The 12,485-nt window shown below is 30.9% G+C and overlaps 1 protein-coding gene and 1 non-coding gene across 2 annotated transcripts; one reads left to right on the top strand and one right to left on the bottom strand.

Annotated features, from left to right (window-relative positions):
• Nucleotides 1–5,757: 5,757 nt before the first annotated feature.
• On the top strand, nucleotides 5,758–10,413 carry LOC102619477 (stearoyl-[acyl-carrier-protein] 9-desaturase, chloroplastic). The gene is made up of 3 exons (XM_006493980.4): nucleotides 5,758–5,998; nucleotides 8,715–9,219; nucleotides 9,465–10,413. Exons 1-3 carry the CDS (start codon nucleotides 5,874–5,876, stop codon nucleotides 10,023–10,025), a joined length of 1,191 nt encoding a protein of 396 aa, XP_006494043.2. The 5' UTR covers nucleotides 5,758–5,873; the 3' UTR covers nucleotides 10,026–10,413.
• A 1,576-nt stretch (nucleotides 10,414–11,989) lies between these two features.
• LOC112496399 (small nucleolar RNA snoR86) lies at nucleotides 11,990–12,126 on the bottom strand. Its single transcript, XR_003062948.2, has one exon. It is a non-coding gene; the product is annotated as a small nucleolar RNA snoR86 (small nucleolar RNA).
• Between the last annotated feature and the right edge of the window lie 359 nt (nucleotides 12,127–12,485).

Below are 12,485 nucleotides of genomic sequence, written 5' to 3'. Positions count from 1 at the left end.
TTTGCAAGCTTGTATTAGGAGGCAGCAACAAATATCAATTCAATATACTCCAAGATCCAGCAATGTAATAGCTCACAATTTAGCTAGCGTAGCCTTGGAGCAATCTGAAGTTGTACTTTGGGTGGATAACATTCCAGCCCACAATTTGTATTTATTCACTAGTTGAATGCTTAAAAGGGAGACCCTTTTATCAAAAAAATAAAAAAAATTCTTGTAAAAGTTTGTCCTCTTAGAGTAACTGCTTCCATTGATATAGCAATGTTTCTTCGGATGTTAATTAATTCTTTGATACCAAATTATCGATTGAGACAATGCTTGAGGATTTTAATTCTTTAATATTTGACTTAATTTTAATCTAAGAACAATAAAAAATGCAAGACTTTTTAATTATTGAAGTTATTATATATATTAACAAATGTAAGACTTTTATTTTTAAGACTTTTATTTTTGAAAATGGTACTACGAAACACATATTTGTTGTTTTCATTTTTTTTTATTGTGTCAACTGAACACATTGTATTGGTTTCAGTTTTAAAATACAGGGTATAAAAAATAATACCAGATGGTTGCTTAAATTCAAAATATAGTAATTATAAAACATTATTTTCATTTTCATTTTTATTTTAAGAAGATACCAATTCATAAACAATATCGAACATGCCCAATTATTTTGAATTTCTAAAATTGTATTACCAATCCCTAATAACTAAAGACTCATTAACATAAATGAATTAAAAGAGACAATATTTTCTTCTTTTTTCATTCTTTTCTTATTATTTAAAAAACAAAAAATAAACATAGGCATACTCTAGATTTAGTTGTGTTTTGATTTTATTATCTTAAAAAAAACCAACAAGTCACAAAAAGGAAACCATAAATCCTTCTCTTTAACTCACTGGACATCATTTTGTTATTGTTATCGCTACTCTGCCACCATCAAGTGTGTGCTATCTAAAGAAGCATGCATAAACAATAAAACTATCGTACACCATTTTCAGAACATGAAAACTTGTCGATGAGTATAAATATTAACAATAAATGATAGGAGCAGGTTCAAGAGACATAATTATAGACACGAATTTTTGACTTTTAGATTATAAAAGAATGAAAGGTGAAGATTAGAGGACATGAATTATTAATTACTAAGGATAAAAACTTGTTTAATCTTTATATTTTAACATTAATGTCCGTTTAGTCTCTATATTTTTAAAAGTATCTCAAAATATCTCTGTCGTTATATTATTGATACCGCCGCCATTACTTTTTATTCTTTTTAGCTTTCTTTTATAATATTGTCCTCTTACAATAATTTTTTTTGACATTAATAAAAAGAAAAAAATTAATTACCAATTTAATCTTAAAAATAATATATATATATATATATATATTTTTAATGTAACACTCTACTGAGGAGTAATATATTAATTTTTTTATTGATGTCCAAAAAAATTGGTAATTTAATTTTTTTACAATATCAATTTTTTGAAAAATATGAGCTTCCACTAAAATTAATATATATTATTTTATTTTTTTACTTTTTGGAGTTAAGTTAGTAATTTAATTTTTTTAATATCCTAAAAAAATAGAAACATTATTGTAAGATCAAGCCAAAAGGGACAAAAATTAACTATAAGGATGTCAATAGTTTAACTGCATGTATGTTTTGAAATATTTTTTAAAAATATAATGATTGAACAAGTGCTAACCTCATAATACAAGAATAAACGAGTTTTTACCCAATTACAAAATTCAAGATTAAAGTTATTTTTAAATTTAAAATCTAACAAATAACGTGAGTCCCATCATGTGATAATTAATTATTTTCCTAATTATTCTCTCTCTTACCTCTAGGGGTGAGCAAACCCCATCCAACTTGACGGACCCAACCCAATTTAATCTAACTTAGTTTAATTTTGACAGATTGAGTGAGTTATTATGGGTTAATTGGGTCAATTTTTTTTAATCCAATTAACATTTAGGTTGGATTAGGTTAATTATGATGAACTTCTCTAACCCAACCCAACCCAACCCACATAAATAATAATAACAATAATAATAATAATAAGAAGAAGAAGAAGAAGAAGAAGAAGATAATTTTCAATTGTAAAATTTTAAAAATCTAAACGACTAATCTATTTTCTATCCTCTTTTTATTCTTTTATAAAAAGACTATTTTATTCTTATATCTATTACTCTAAACTCTAACTCCAAAAGTAAACTCTTAAATCTTAATTCTCATTCAACTTTTCTGATTTATTCATTCTATATTCTTTTGTTTTCTTTATCAAATACTAAACAATGAATAGAATTTCCATAATATAATGTATTTATATTTTATTTCAATAAGTTTCATTTCAACTTTTGTATCTTTTTCTTTATTTAATTTTAACCCGAGCAGCATAACTTTATAGTTATCTTTATTTTGAAAAATATTTTTATTCATATTTATTATAAATTAAATAAATCATATGAATGCATATTAAAAAGCAAAAGAAAAATATCTAAATATCTTAGATCTAAATATTTTGATTTCTCCATCTTAAAAAAATCAACAAGTCACAAGAACAAGCCATAAATTCGTTGCTTAAACTCACCAGACATCATTCTATTACGTTGCCACCATCCAGTGCGTGCAATCTAAATAAGCATACACAAATAATAAAACTACCATATACTATTTTCAGAACATGAAAACTTGTCGACGAGTATAAATATTAGCAATAAATAATATAATGGTGGAGTTTTTTTTTTTTTTTGTTTCATTAAGTTTTAAAATTATGAATACTATTATTAGCATCCCAACAAAATTTCTAGCTAAACGTCCCTACCGGTATGTATATTCAGCTACATGCCCAACCCTAATAGTAAATCTGTGGATAATTATGGTTAAAAAAAAAGAAAAAAAAACTACCACGACCTGCTACATCAACTTTATATGACACAATCTAAGTGTCTAAACCTAGACGAGACCCTACCACGTAAAACACTTAAGATCTAATTAAACATCAATGAGTTTTCAAACAACAAGAGCGTATAGATTTCATATTTGAAAAATTGTATTGCACTTATATGAACCCTCCACGTGTACGGATGCCAAAATCCTGAAAACAAGCAAAGAAACGGAGAAGCAACGGCGTGGAGGAAGTGAAGATGACAAGAACGTGGGACATGATGTGAAACAATTGAAGGGCCAAAAATCTCAAGACAGCATGCCTCCGGTCTCTTGTCTGGCTGTCGCTCCTTATTTCATTCATATTTTCTTTCTTTCTTTCTTTCTTTCTTTAAGTCAGTGATGGCAGCAAAAACAGTTGATGTAATGTACTTCAGTCATACTTTGTCATATCTATTTGTTTTGTGACAATTTATTTCGTATCATTTTAATTTTAAATTAGAATACGAAAATAGAAAGAAAATTATACAAGTACAAAATGATGGACACGGGACACGAATCCACTGAACGAGACACGTGTGCTTATACAAATCAATAAAGGTACATGAGTCACCTTTTTTTTTTTTTTTAGCTTTTAATACTTTAGTCCCCATTTTTATCCTTAATTTTATACATATATAATTACTATTAAAAAAAAAAAAACTCAGTTCAAGAGACAATAGTCATTAGAAGGTGACAAAATACCCTTTAACTCGTGACACACTGTTTCATATAAAATTAGAATATTTTTAAAAAAAATTAAATTTCTTTAAATAAGATTTTGTACTATTAGAATCTTTTTTATATATATGTATAGTTTTGTACTGATAAATTCGAATTGCTTTCTCCTTTGCCGGGCCCAATTAATTATGAACATTTATTTATAATATAATAAATTATATTTTAAATCTGTTAATATTAATTAAGATCAGTGCTACGTTATAATTAACTTATCATAAGAGGCTCATTAATTTAATTAGTAGAAAATAACTCAAATCAAAATCATTCAATTTATATTATTTTGACCTTTCACTCCTCCTTTCACGTCTTTATCGACGACCAAATTACATCACAACGACTCTCTATCAGCCGTCTCTTTTTTTCACGTTTTTCTCTATTTTTTACTTTTTATTTTTTTACCATAAACTGTTGTCATTAATTGATCAAGTTATGAAAGAAGACTCGAGATGTTAACGTTAGCAAATCAATTTTTAGAAAGATACTCTCGTTCAAAAATTTGTAATTTAGCTAAAATAAAACTAAATAAAACCGCAAAGCTTTTTTTTTTCAGAAAGTTCCATGACTCGTCCTCTATCAAATGAAAAAAAAAAAAGGAAAAAAAAATAAAATACATAGATACATATGATACGAGAATGAGAAAAGAAATCAGGTGGGTCGACGTGGAGGCAAAAATGACGATGATCAGTTGTTAGTCAGTACCCATCCCATCAATAATCCCTACTCATAAGTCTCTAACCACATCGAGATTTAAGAGGACCTTGCTATGTTTACGGCTTCTGCAAGTAACATAGCCGATGGGAATCTTCCACGCGTGTTGGTGCTGATGAAACCAGACTAAGGCAACTGTTCATGCAAGGTGAAAATACTGAGGCTGTTTGTTGCAGCTTCTGCAACCTAGCCTTGTCCCAAGATTTAATACCTAATAAATAGAGATATCGAAATAAAAATTAAAAAAAAAAGAATAAATTGATAGGACGTCACTTTTTATTTGTTTTATTGCATTCCTAGAGAAGCATATCGAGATGTGTCATTTTCATTGCGATTCTCTAAAGAAGAAATAAAAAAAAAAAATTAATGCCAAATAATTCTCCGCTGACATAAATAAATGCAATACTTGTAAACAAATTAAATAAGAGCATTTTTACAGTTGTATTAAATTGTCAAATAATAAATATTTCATTAAAATAAATTATTTAAAAATCTGATTCTAAAATAATCTACTACTTTTATTACATAATATACTTTCAACTGTTAAGAAAAAAATGTAGAAATAAATTAAGTTTTTCTTTTATTTTTTTCAGAAAGAGAAATGATTAATATATAAGACAATGCTCAACAATAACAGCTAACATACGTTGGACTGCCGTAGATTCTGAACAGACTGAACACTGTGGGCGTGGGGAGAGGTTTTAATGAACTCAGTGGTCTTTGCAGTATTTTTGTACTCTTTTTGTACTCGTATTTATTATGTGTTGTATCAGAAATTAAAAATACTATGTATTGGTAAATTCGTCAATATTTTATTTCCAAAATTTTACACCCTTTGTTAATTGTTTGATAATGGTTATAACATCGGCGTCCCTAAGATTTCATTTTTATCCAAATAATATTATACTTTTCGTCAGCATTTCTTGGGTCTTTGAGATTTGCCTGTTGGTTTGTCTAATATTATTTATTTAAACGCATAAAAAATTTCTCATGTTAAAAGATAATTTTTCATTTCGTTTAATCTTTGTTAGTTTGTTATTAATTCTTATTCTTTGATTTTTCATTATGCTCTTTTGTATTTCTTTTAGATTTAAAGGTTTTAATTTATGTTCCTTCTATTTGTATTTTCCATCTAATCATTTATATTATAAGTAGAGTCCTGTCTAATCTCCCACTGTCATGGCGGTCTTAAAAGAAAAAAAAAAATCTCTAATGACTTCCAATCAAAGGATATTTTAGTCATTATGGTAGAGGCTATCAAGTGATGGACCTATTTGATACAAAGAAAAAAAAATGCCTTTATATAAGAATCATAAAAGTTCAGGGACTACCAATTAATTACCACAATATAAAAGTGCTTCATCAAGTAGGCTGCTATAATTTTGACCATTGTCACTCATTTTCTCTTCTGTGGAGGAAAACTGAAGCTGAAAGAGAGAGAGAGAGAGAGAGAAAAGAAAAAAAGGAGAAAAAAAAAATTCGAAGAAACAGAAAAATGGCTCTCAAGCTCAGCCCTTTCACCACTCAAACCCAGAAATTTCCTTCCTTTGCTCTTCCTCAAATGGGCAGCCTCAGATCTCCAAAGTTCTCCATGGCTTCAACTCTTCGTTCTAACACCAAGTTTGTGTTCTTGTTCATTTCATTTCTCCCTAATATTTTGTGTGTTGGCATATAGATTCTTGTATTAAAGTAAAATTCTTTGCAATTTTTTCTTTCCTTTGAGCTGACTTTGGATCTGGGTTTTTGTTTTTATGATTTCGTTTGGCTTATGGCTGCATTACTTCAAATGGGTTGCTTATTGATCTTGTTATCTATGCTTTAAATGCATTGATTTCGCATGCTTATTTGTTTTCTTTTTCTTTTTTTCTTCTTTTTGTTTGAATTTATTGAGACGGCGTTACATTTATCTTTTGTCGATTGCTATGTACTTCAAATTGTGTTCTTGTTAATGTTCTGTTCTTGTATCTATTTTAGTTTGATGGAATGGGTATAATTACTTTAATATTTGTTATGAAATTTCTTTTTTCTCTCCTACCTCTTTGTTTATCAAATTTCGATTTTTTCGAGGTGGGGCTCTGTTTTTCTGGTTACATTTGGTGACTTGTTATAGCAATTTAAATTTCATTACTGGGTTTGATTCAAGTTCATGTATAATCTTTGAGTTATATGTGGTCTCATATAAGTTGTTGGAAAGTGATTTTCTTTATTTTTATATTATATATTGTTTTGGAAGTAGTGGTTCTGTGGTATCCGTTTCAATCTCTAACATATGCCTCTTGATATTATGTTTGGAACTTTATTTATAGGATTGACTCTATGAATTTGATTGTGATGTAGATGGCCGATTTCCTTGTTTTATTTATTTTGTTTTTAGCTTGGTCTTTTAGTTAAATGGAAGAATAAAGAATATTGAAGTGAGGATTATTCCTTTGACGCTCTGCTTTCATTAGCACTCTTAGGATACCATTTGAGAAGAATAGTCAAATTCTTGGTTTTGCAGTTAAATGCCCTTTTCTTGTTTTTAAGTTTAGGAAAGAAGATTAGAACCGGTTTTTCTTGTAAAGCAAAAGGCTTTCAAAACCATTTTAGCTTACTCTGCATTGTGGAAGATTTTGTCTTACTCCTCAGGACTGAAATAAGAGCTCTTTTATTTTTAGTATGAATATTTAAAAAAAAAAAAGATTTATATATCTGAAATGTGGTGGTTGAAATGATTCTGCTGGGTTGGCTGGTTTTAAATGCAATCTGTGGTTTCAGTTGCATGCAGGGTTTTCTGTTTGTTGTTTTCGGTTAGGTGGGGTTGGGGACGGTTACAACATTTAATTTATATTTTATTATTAGAATCATCTGGAATGTCTGCTTTATGAATTGTTTGGTTAATTTGTTGAGATTTATGGTTTTTCTATTTCTTCCTCCCTTTTTCTTATTTTGTGTTGGCTATTTGGTTTTGGCTAGGTTCTGTAGCTTTTAATTTTGGCTGCTCCCTATAAGTTCATGTATTATGCTTATATTTTATGTTTTGACAAGTGCATGCATGCTTGCCCAGCTGTCGGTTTCTTATGATGTGGCATATAAATAGTTTTTTTGTCTATATGTGTAAGCTTCTTGAATGATGCTTTCTTGTTCCTGCATTATGTCAGACCGTGTGCAGGTGGAATGAAGGCCTTTTTTTGTCTAGTTCTACCACAATAACATGTGTTCACCATGTTTTCTGTCACTGCCTATTCTTCTTTTGTATTCACATTAGTGATTTTAAAAATATGATCAATGATCCTTGTTGCAATTCTTTTAGCTTGATTTGTATAGCATAATTATGTTTATTTTGTTTTATTTGATGTAGTATTTACTGCTTTTCATCTTTTTTTTTTGTTTTGTTTTCTGAATGTGATTGAGTCTTCATCTTGATAAAGAATATTCAATTTGGTGAGAGTAGGTTGGATACCTTTGCATAGATTCTTTGTTTTATAATCCCTTTCTGCCTGTGCTTGGTTGGTGGTGGATCTTTGACTTATTTCATCATTCTGTAAGAGATGGTGGGATCTATTACTTATTTGACTGTTGTTTAATAGGTGGTGGATCTTTTACGTATTTCTAAATTGCAACGTAGGTCTTCTTTTCAAGGAGCTGGAGATCATTGGTTGCGGTTCTAAATGTTTAAAACTTCTATCTTTTGGAATTTTTAGAACCTTCTGTGTTTTATCAATTTGAAAGTTTTCAAGGTTCCAAAGTTTTGAACTTTCTAAATGTTAATTTTTGCGGCTAGTATTATACAAGTGTGTTAATCTATGGTTATACAGGAAATTTTAGCTGCTAATCATGTTTATAGGATCTGAGATAATCTGTGTTTTCTCCTTTAAAATATCTGTTCCCATCTTGGTTTTAGTAGTTATTAGCAAACTACTACTTATGGTTCTGCGTTAATTCATATATTATTTTTTTTCCCTTTCCTTTGTTGTATTTGGTATGACTTTTTTTTTTCCCTTAATATCCATTATAACGTGTTTGTTATTTAATGGGAGCTTGGTTGGTCAAATGGTTATTACTGCCTTAGTTTTTAACCACAAACCTGTTTTAATGTAAATTTCTGGAAAAAGCAAGTTGTCTATTTGTTGTTGCCATGTGGACGTCACTCATTTATGTACTGCTTTCCCTTTAGTTCCAGTTCCATAGTATTCATATGTCAGATATGACGGGCCATAGACAAGTCTCTGCTATTGTCATATGCTGATTTTCTGTACCTTTTGATAACTATGAGCTTTAACTATTTTCTTGTCCTTGCTGGAAATCCAAACTCAGCTGTCAGTGTCTGATCCTCAATTCTTTTGTTTCATTGAAGGGAGGTTGAGAACCTCAAGAAGCCTTTTATGCCCCCTCGGGAGGTGCATGTTCAAGTCACCCACTCCATGCCACCTCAAAAGATTGAGATCTTCAAATCCATGGAGGACTGGGCTGAGAACAACATTTTGGTTCACCTGAAGCCAGTTGAGAAGTGTTGGCAACCACAGGATTTTCTGCCAGATCCTGCCTCTGATGGATTCGATGAACAAGTCAAGGAACTAAGGGAGAGGGCAAAAGAGCTTCCAGATGATTACTTTGTTGTTTTGGTTGGAGATATGATTACGGAAGAAGCTCTTCCAACATATCAAACAATGCTTAATACCTTGGACGGGGTTCGTGATGAAACAGGTGCTAGCCTCACTTCTTGGGCTATTTGGACAAGAGCATGGACTGCTGAAGAGAATAGGCATGGAGACCTTCTGAATAAGTATCTCTACCTGAGTGGACGGGTAGACATGAGACAAATTGAGAAGACTATTCAGTATTTAATTGGATCCGGAATGGTAAGTTCTTTGCCTACTAAATTAGGAGCCCTGTTCTGAACCTCTGATAGGAAGTCATTATAAAAGATGCGTGTTAACAATGGCTATAATTAACAATGCAAGACTACGAAGTTGGTCAATTTAGAGCTCACTGTCTAATTGTGCTAGTTTATGTGGATTTACTTCTTGCCCTTTTATTTATATCCCTTGTGGTAAGTTGATATGTTCTGTCTTTTTGTTTTTTTTTTCCCTCTCTCATTTTGTAGGATCCCCGTACAGAAAACAGTCCCTACCTTGGTTTCATCTACACTTCATTCCAAGAAAGGGCAACTTTTATTTCTCATGGAAACACAGCTCGCCTTGCCAAGGAGCATGGTGACATGAAGTTGGCTCAAATATGTGGTACGATTGCTTCAGATGAGAAGCGCCACGAGACTGCCTACACCAAGATAGTGGAAAAGCTTTTTGAGATTGATCCCGATGGAACCATCGTGTCTTTTGCTGACATGATGAGGAAGAAAATCTCTATGCCTGCTCACTTGATGTACGATGGCCGTGACGATAACCTCTTCGAGCACTTTTCAGCTGTTGCTCAGCGGCTTGGTGTCTACACTGCCAAAGACTACGCCGACATTTTGGAATTCTTGGTGGGCAGATGGAAGGTTGAGAAGCTAACTGGGCTGTCTGGTGAGGCACAGAAAGCTCAAGACTATGTTTGTGGGTTACCTGCAAGAATCAGAAGGCTGGAGGAGAGAGCTCAGGGAAGGGCAAAGCAAGGACCCACCATCCCTTTCAGTTGGATTTACGACAGACAAGTGCAACTCTAATTGCAGAAATGAAATGCAACATTCAGCGTCTCTCATTGTAGTACCCTCGTGCAGAATGGTAAATAATGCTAGAAATTTTGCAGTAACTTTGTTCTTTCGGATCGTAGTCTATTGTTCTGTGTGAGGAGAAATATGATGGGCAGTGACTTTGGTTGGTTGTAGATACAGTTGTTTCTCTTCTTGTGCCATTAGCTTATGCAGATAGGGGCAGCTGTAGTTTGTTCTTTTATTGTTATGTTTCTTTTTTTTTTTTTTTTTTTACCCTTTTTGACTATCCTCTCTTGTATGAGTTTGTTTCTTTGAGTGTAAGCAAATAAATAATCTCTATGATGCCAATTTTGATGATGGTGATAATATATGTTGGTGAAGAAAAATGCTGTGTTTTGAACTCATAATGTCACGTAATTGGTTGTGAAGGATATCATGTTATTAAGGTCTTACGTAAAACTTTCTGGACTTGTAGAACTTAATATTTTGTCTTCAATTAATCAATGTTGCGATTTGCCTTTGATTTTTACTTTTATTTTGAAAAAGAAAAGGACGACAATACCCTAAGATTTGGTAAAATGATTTGACAAGTATCTTCTTATTTTGCGCAAATTCTTTTTCTGGATACACGAAACTTTCTTTTGTCTTAAAAAAATGGTCTCTTACTCTTAGTTTTTGAATGTTTTTATCATTTTCCCCCTTAAAAACATGATTTTGATGTTTCAGTTTTTGAATGTGGAAATAATGAAAATGATTCTTTTTTATGTTTTAAAATCTATATGAGACGTTCTTTTGTATCATTTGTTTGTGAAAATAGTCAACCTTATTTTGGACTGCATGACTCATAAATTATCGTCTTTTTCAGATGTTTAACAAATTAAGTGTGTTTAAAGTGTCATTAGAAGGGATTGCGTACACCTTGGAGTTCAAGTAATATGTATAATAGACATTATAGTTCATATTTAGTGAGAGATTTTCTCTGTTTTGAGGACCAAACCCATTAATTGAAATTCGGTTTATTCATTTCACACAGCAATGAATGTGCTTTACAAGATTTTAAACCCTTTTCGCATGGTCGGTCCTTCCATTTGATTCAAGTAATGTAATCCTAATTTTTAGCACCACCTCTTATTATGAACATCAAGAAAGCCCGAATTTGAGCCACAAAATTTTCAGCTTCAAGAGATTGAATTTAATAGGACGCTTCAAAAAAATTTTAATTTCTTTTGTAAAAGTAGTAAGCCAAAAAACAATTCAACTCTCCCCCTAATTTAAACAGCCAAGATTGGAATTCCAAATTCCTTATTCAATTTTTTAATATACAAAACGTTTATCATAACTCAGCACTCATAACCATGCGGCTACGCCTCCCCTTCCGTGTTGTTTGAGTGATTTATAAAATGAAAATTAGACACCATTTGTCTTATCACATAAAATCTCATTTTACAATTCATAGTTCTTACGGACAAGTAAACAAAACTCTTGAATCTTGATGTCGTTGCCCAATGCCCATCATTTTCTCTTAGGTTTCATTTTTTCTTTCATAATTAAATATGGGTTAAATTATATTTTTGTTTTCATTAGTCTTGTTATTTTAAATGGTCACATATTTAATAAATCCAAATCTCTTCTTTTTTTATTTATTATTTTCTCTTTTTCAATTTGTCCAAGTTCTAAGCCATCATCCCCCTCAAGTGCACTCATAAATTTTCTTGTTAAAAAAAAAAAATTCTAATGAAGAAGCAAAATTTTCACTTTAAAATTCATATAAGAAATTGAAAATAAAAACCTTCAAAAAATAATATTACTTTTTCAAAAATGAAAAGAAAAAAAACCGTTCAATTGATCATTTAATAACATGTAATTCATAAATCTGAATCAAAATATTAAATGACCTTGATTTATCTCTAATCGAATGGTTTTTTTTTTAATATAAAGATACGAATATATTTATTTTTAAAAAATAAAAAATAAAAAATGTCGCGACTTGTTCGAGGCCATAATCAAAACGAGAAAATAGAATTTGATAGGCACGGAGAATCGCTGATGAAATTTTAATATCGCCAACCTTCAATGCAAATCACGCCATTGATTTTTTCAGACGCCCTTGCTCTGCAAATTGGCTTTTTCTTATTTTTATTTCTCATAAAACTATTTTCAAATTAAAAAAAACCACAACTGTTGAAATAGAACCCTAAACCTAGATTCAGAGGAATTAGAAGAGGAAGAATTAGGAGCAGGATCGAATGGGCTCTCAACAGAATGAAAGAGTCTGCATTATATAGAAGGGAGAGGAAACCCTAGCTTGAGTGAAATGACAATACTAGCCTCATAATGAGCTGGATATGACCACATTAGGCCCAGTTTCAATTCATCACTGCAAGCCCAACGAGTGATTATAAAATTCACATTTTCGAGGAAATTAATAACTGGATACCTGAACTTTGAGAAAACAATAATTAGGAGTATAGT

The sequence above is a fragment of the Citrus sinensis genome, chromosome 3 (assembly GCF_022201045.2).
Source record: "Citrus sinensis cultivar Valencia sweet orange chromosome 3, DVS_A1.0, whole genome shotgun sequence".
In the NCBI taxonomy this organism is placed as follows: domain Eukaryota; kingdom Viridiplantae; phylum Streptophyta; class Magnoliopsida; order Sapindales; family Rutaceae; genus Citrus; species Citrus sinensis.
Note: the sequence above shows the minus strand (reverse complement) of the source record. Positions and strands in the feature narration are given on the sequence as shown.

Bases quoted from the DNA above. Each gene is read 5' to 3' on its own strand.
- LOC102619477 (XM_006493980.4), top strand. From the start codon at position 5,874: ATGGCTCTCAAGCTCAGCCCTTTCACCACTCAAACCCAGAAATTTCCT. The intron at 5,999-8,714 runs GTTTGTGTTCTT...GTTTCATTGAAG, and splicing joins ACTCTTCGTTCTAACACCAA to GGAGGTTGAGAACCTCAAGA. The intron at 9,220-9,464 runs GTAAGTTCTTTG...CTCATTTTGTAG, and splicing joins ATTTAATTGGATCCGGAATG to GATCCCCGTACAGAAAACAG.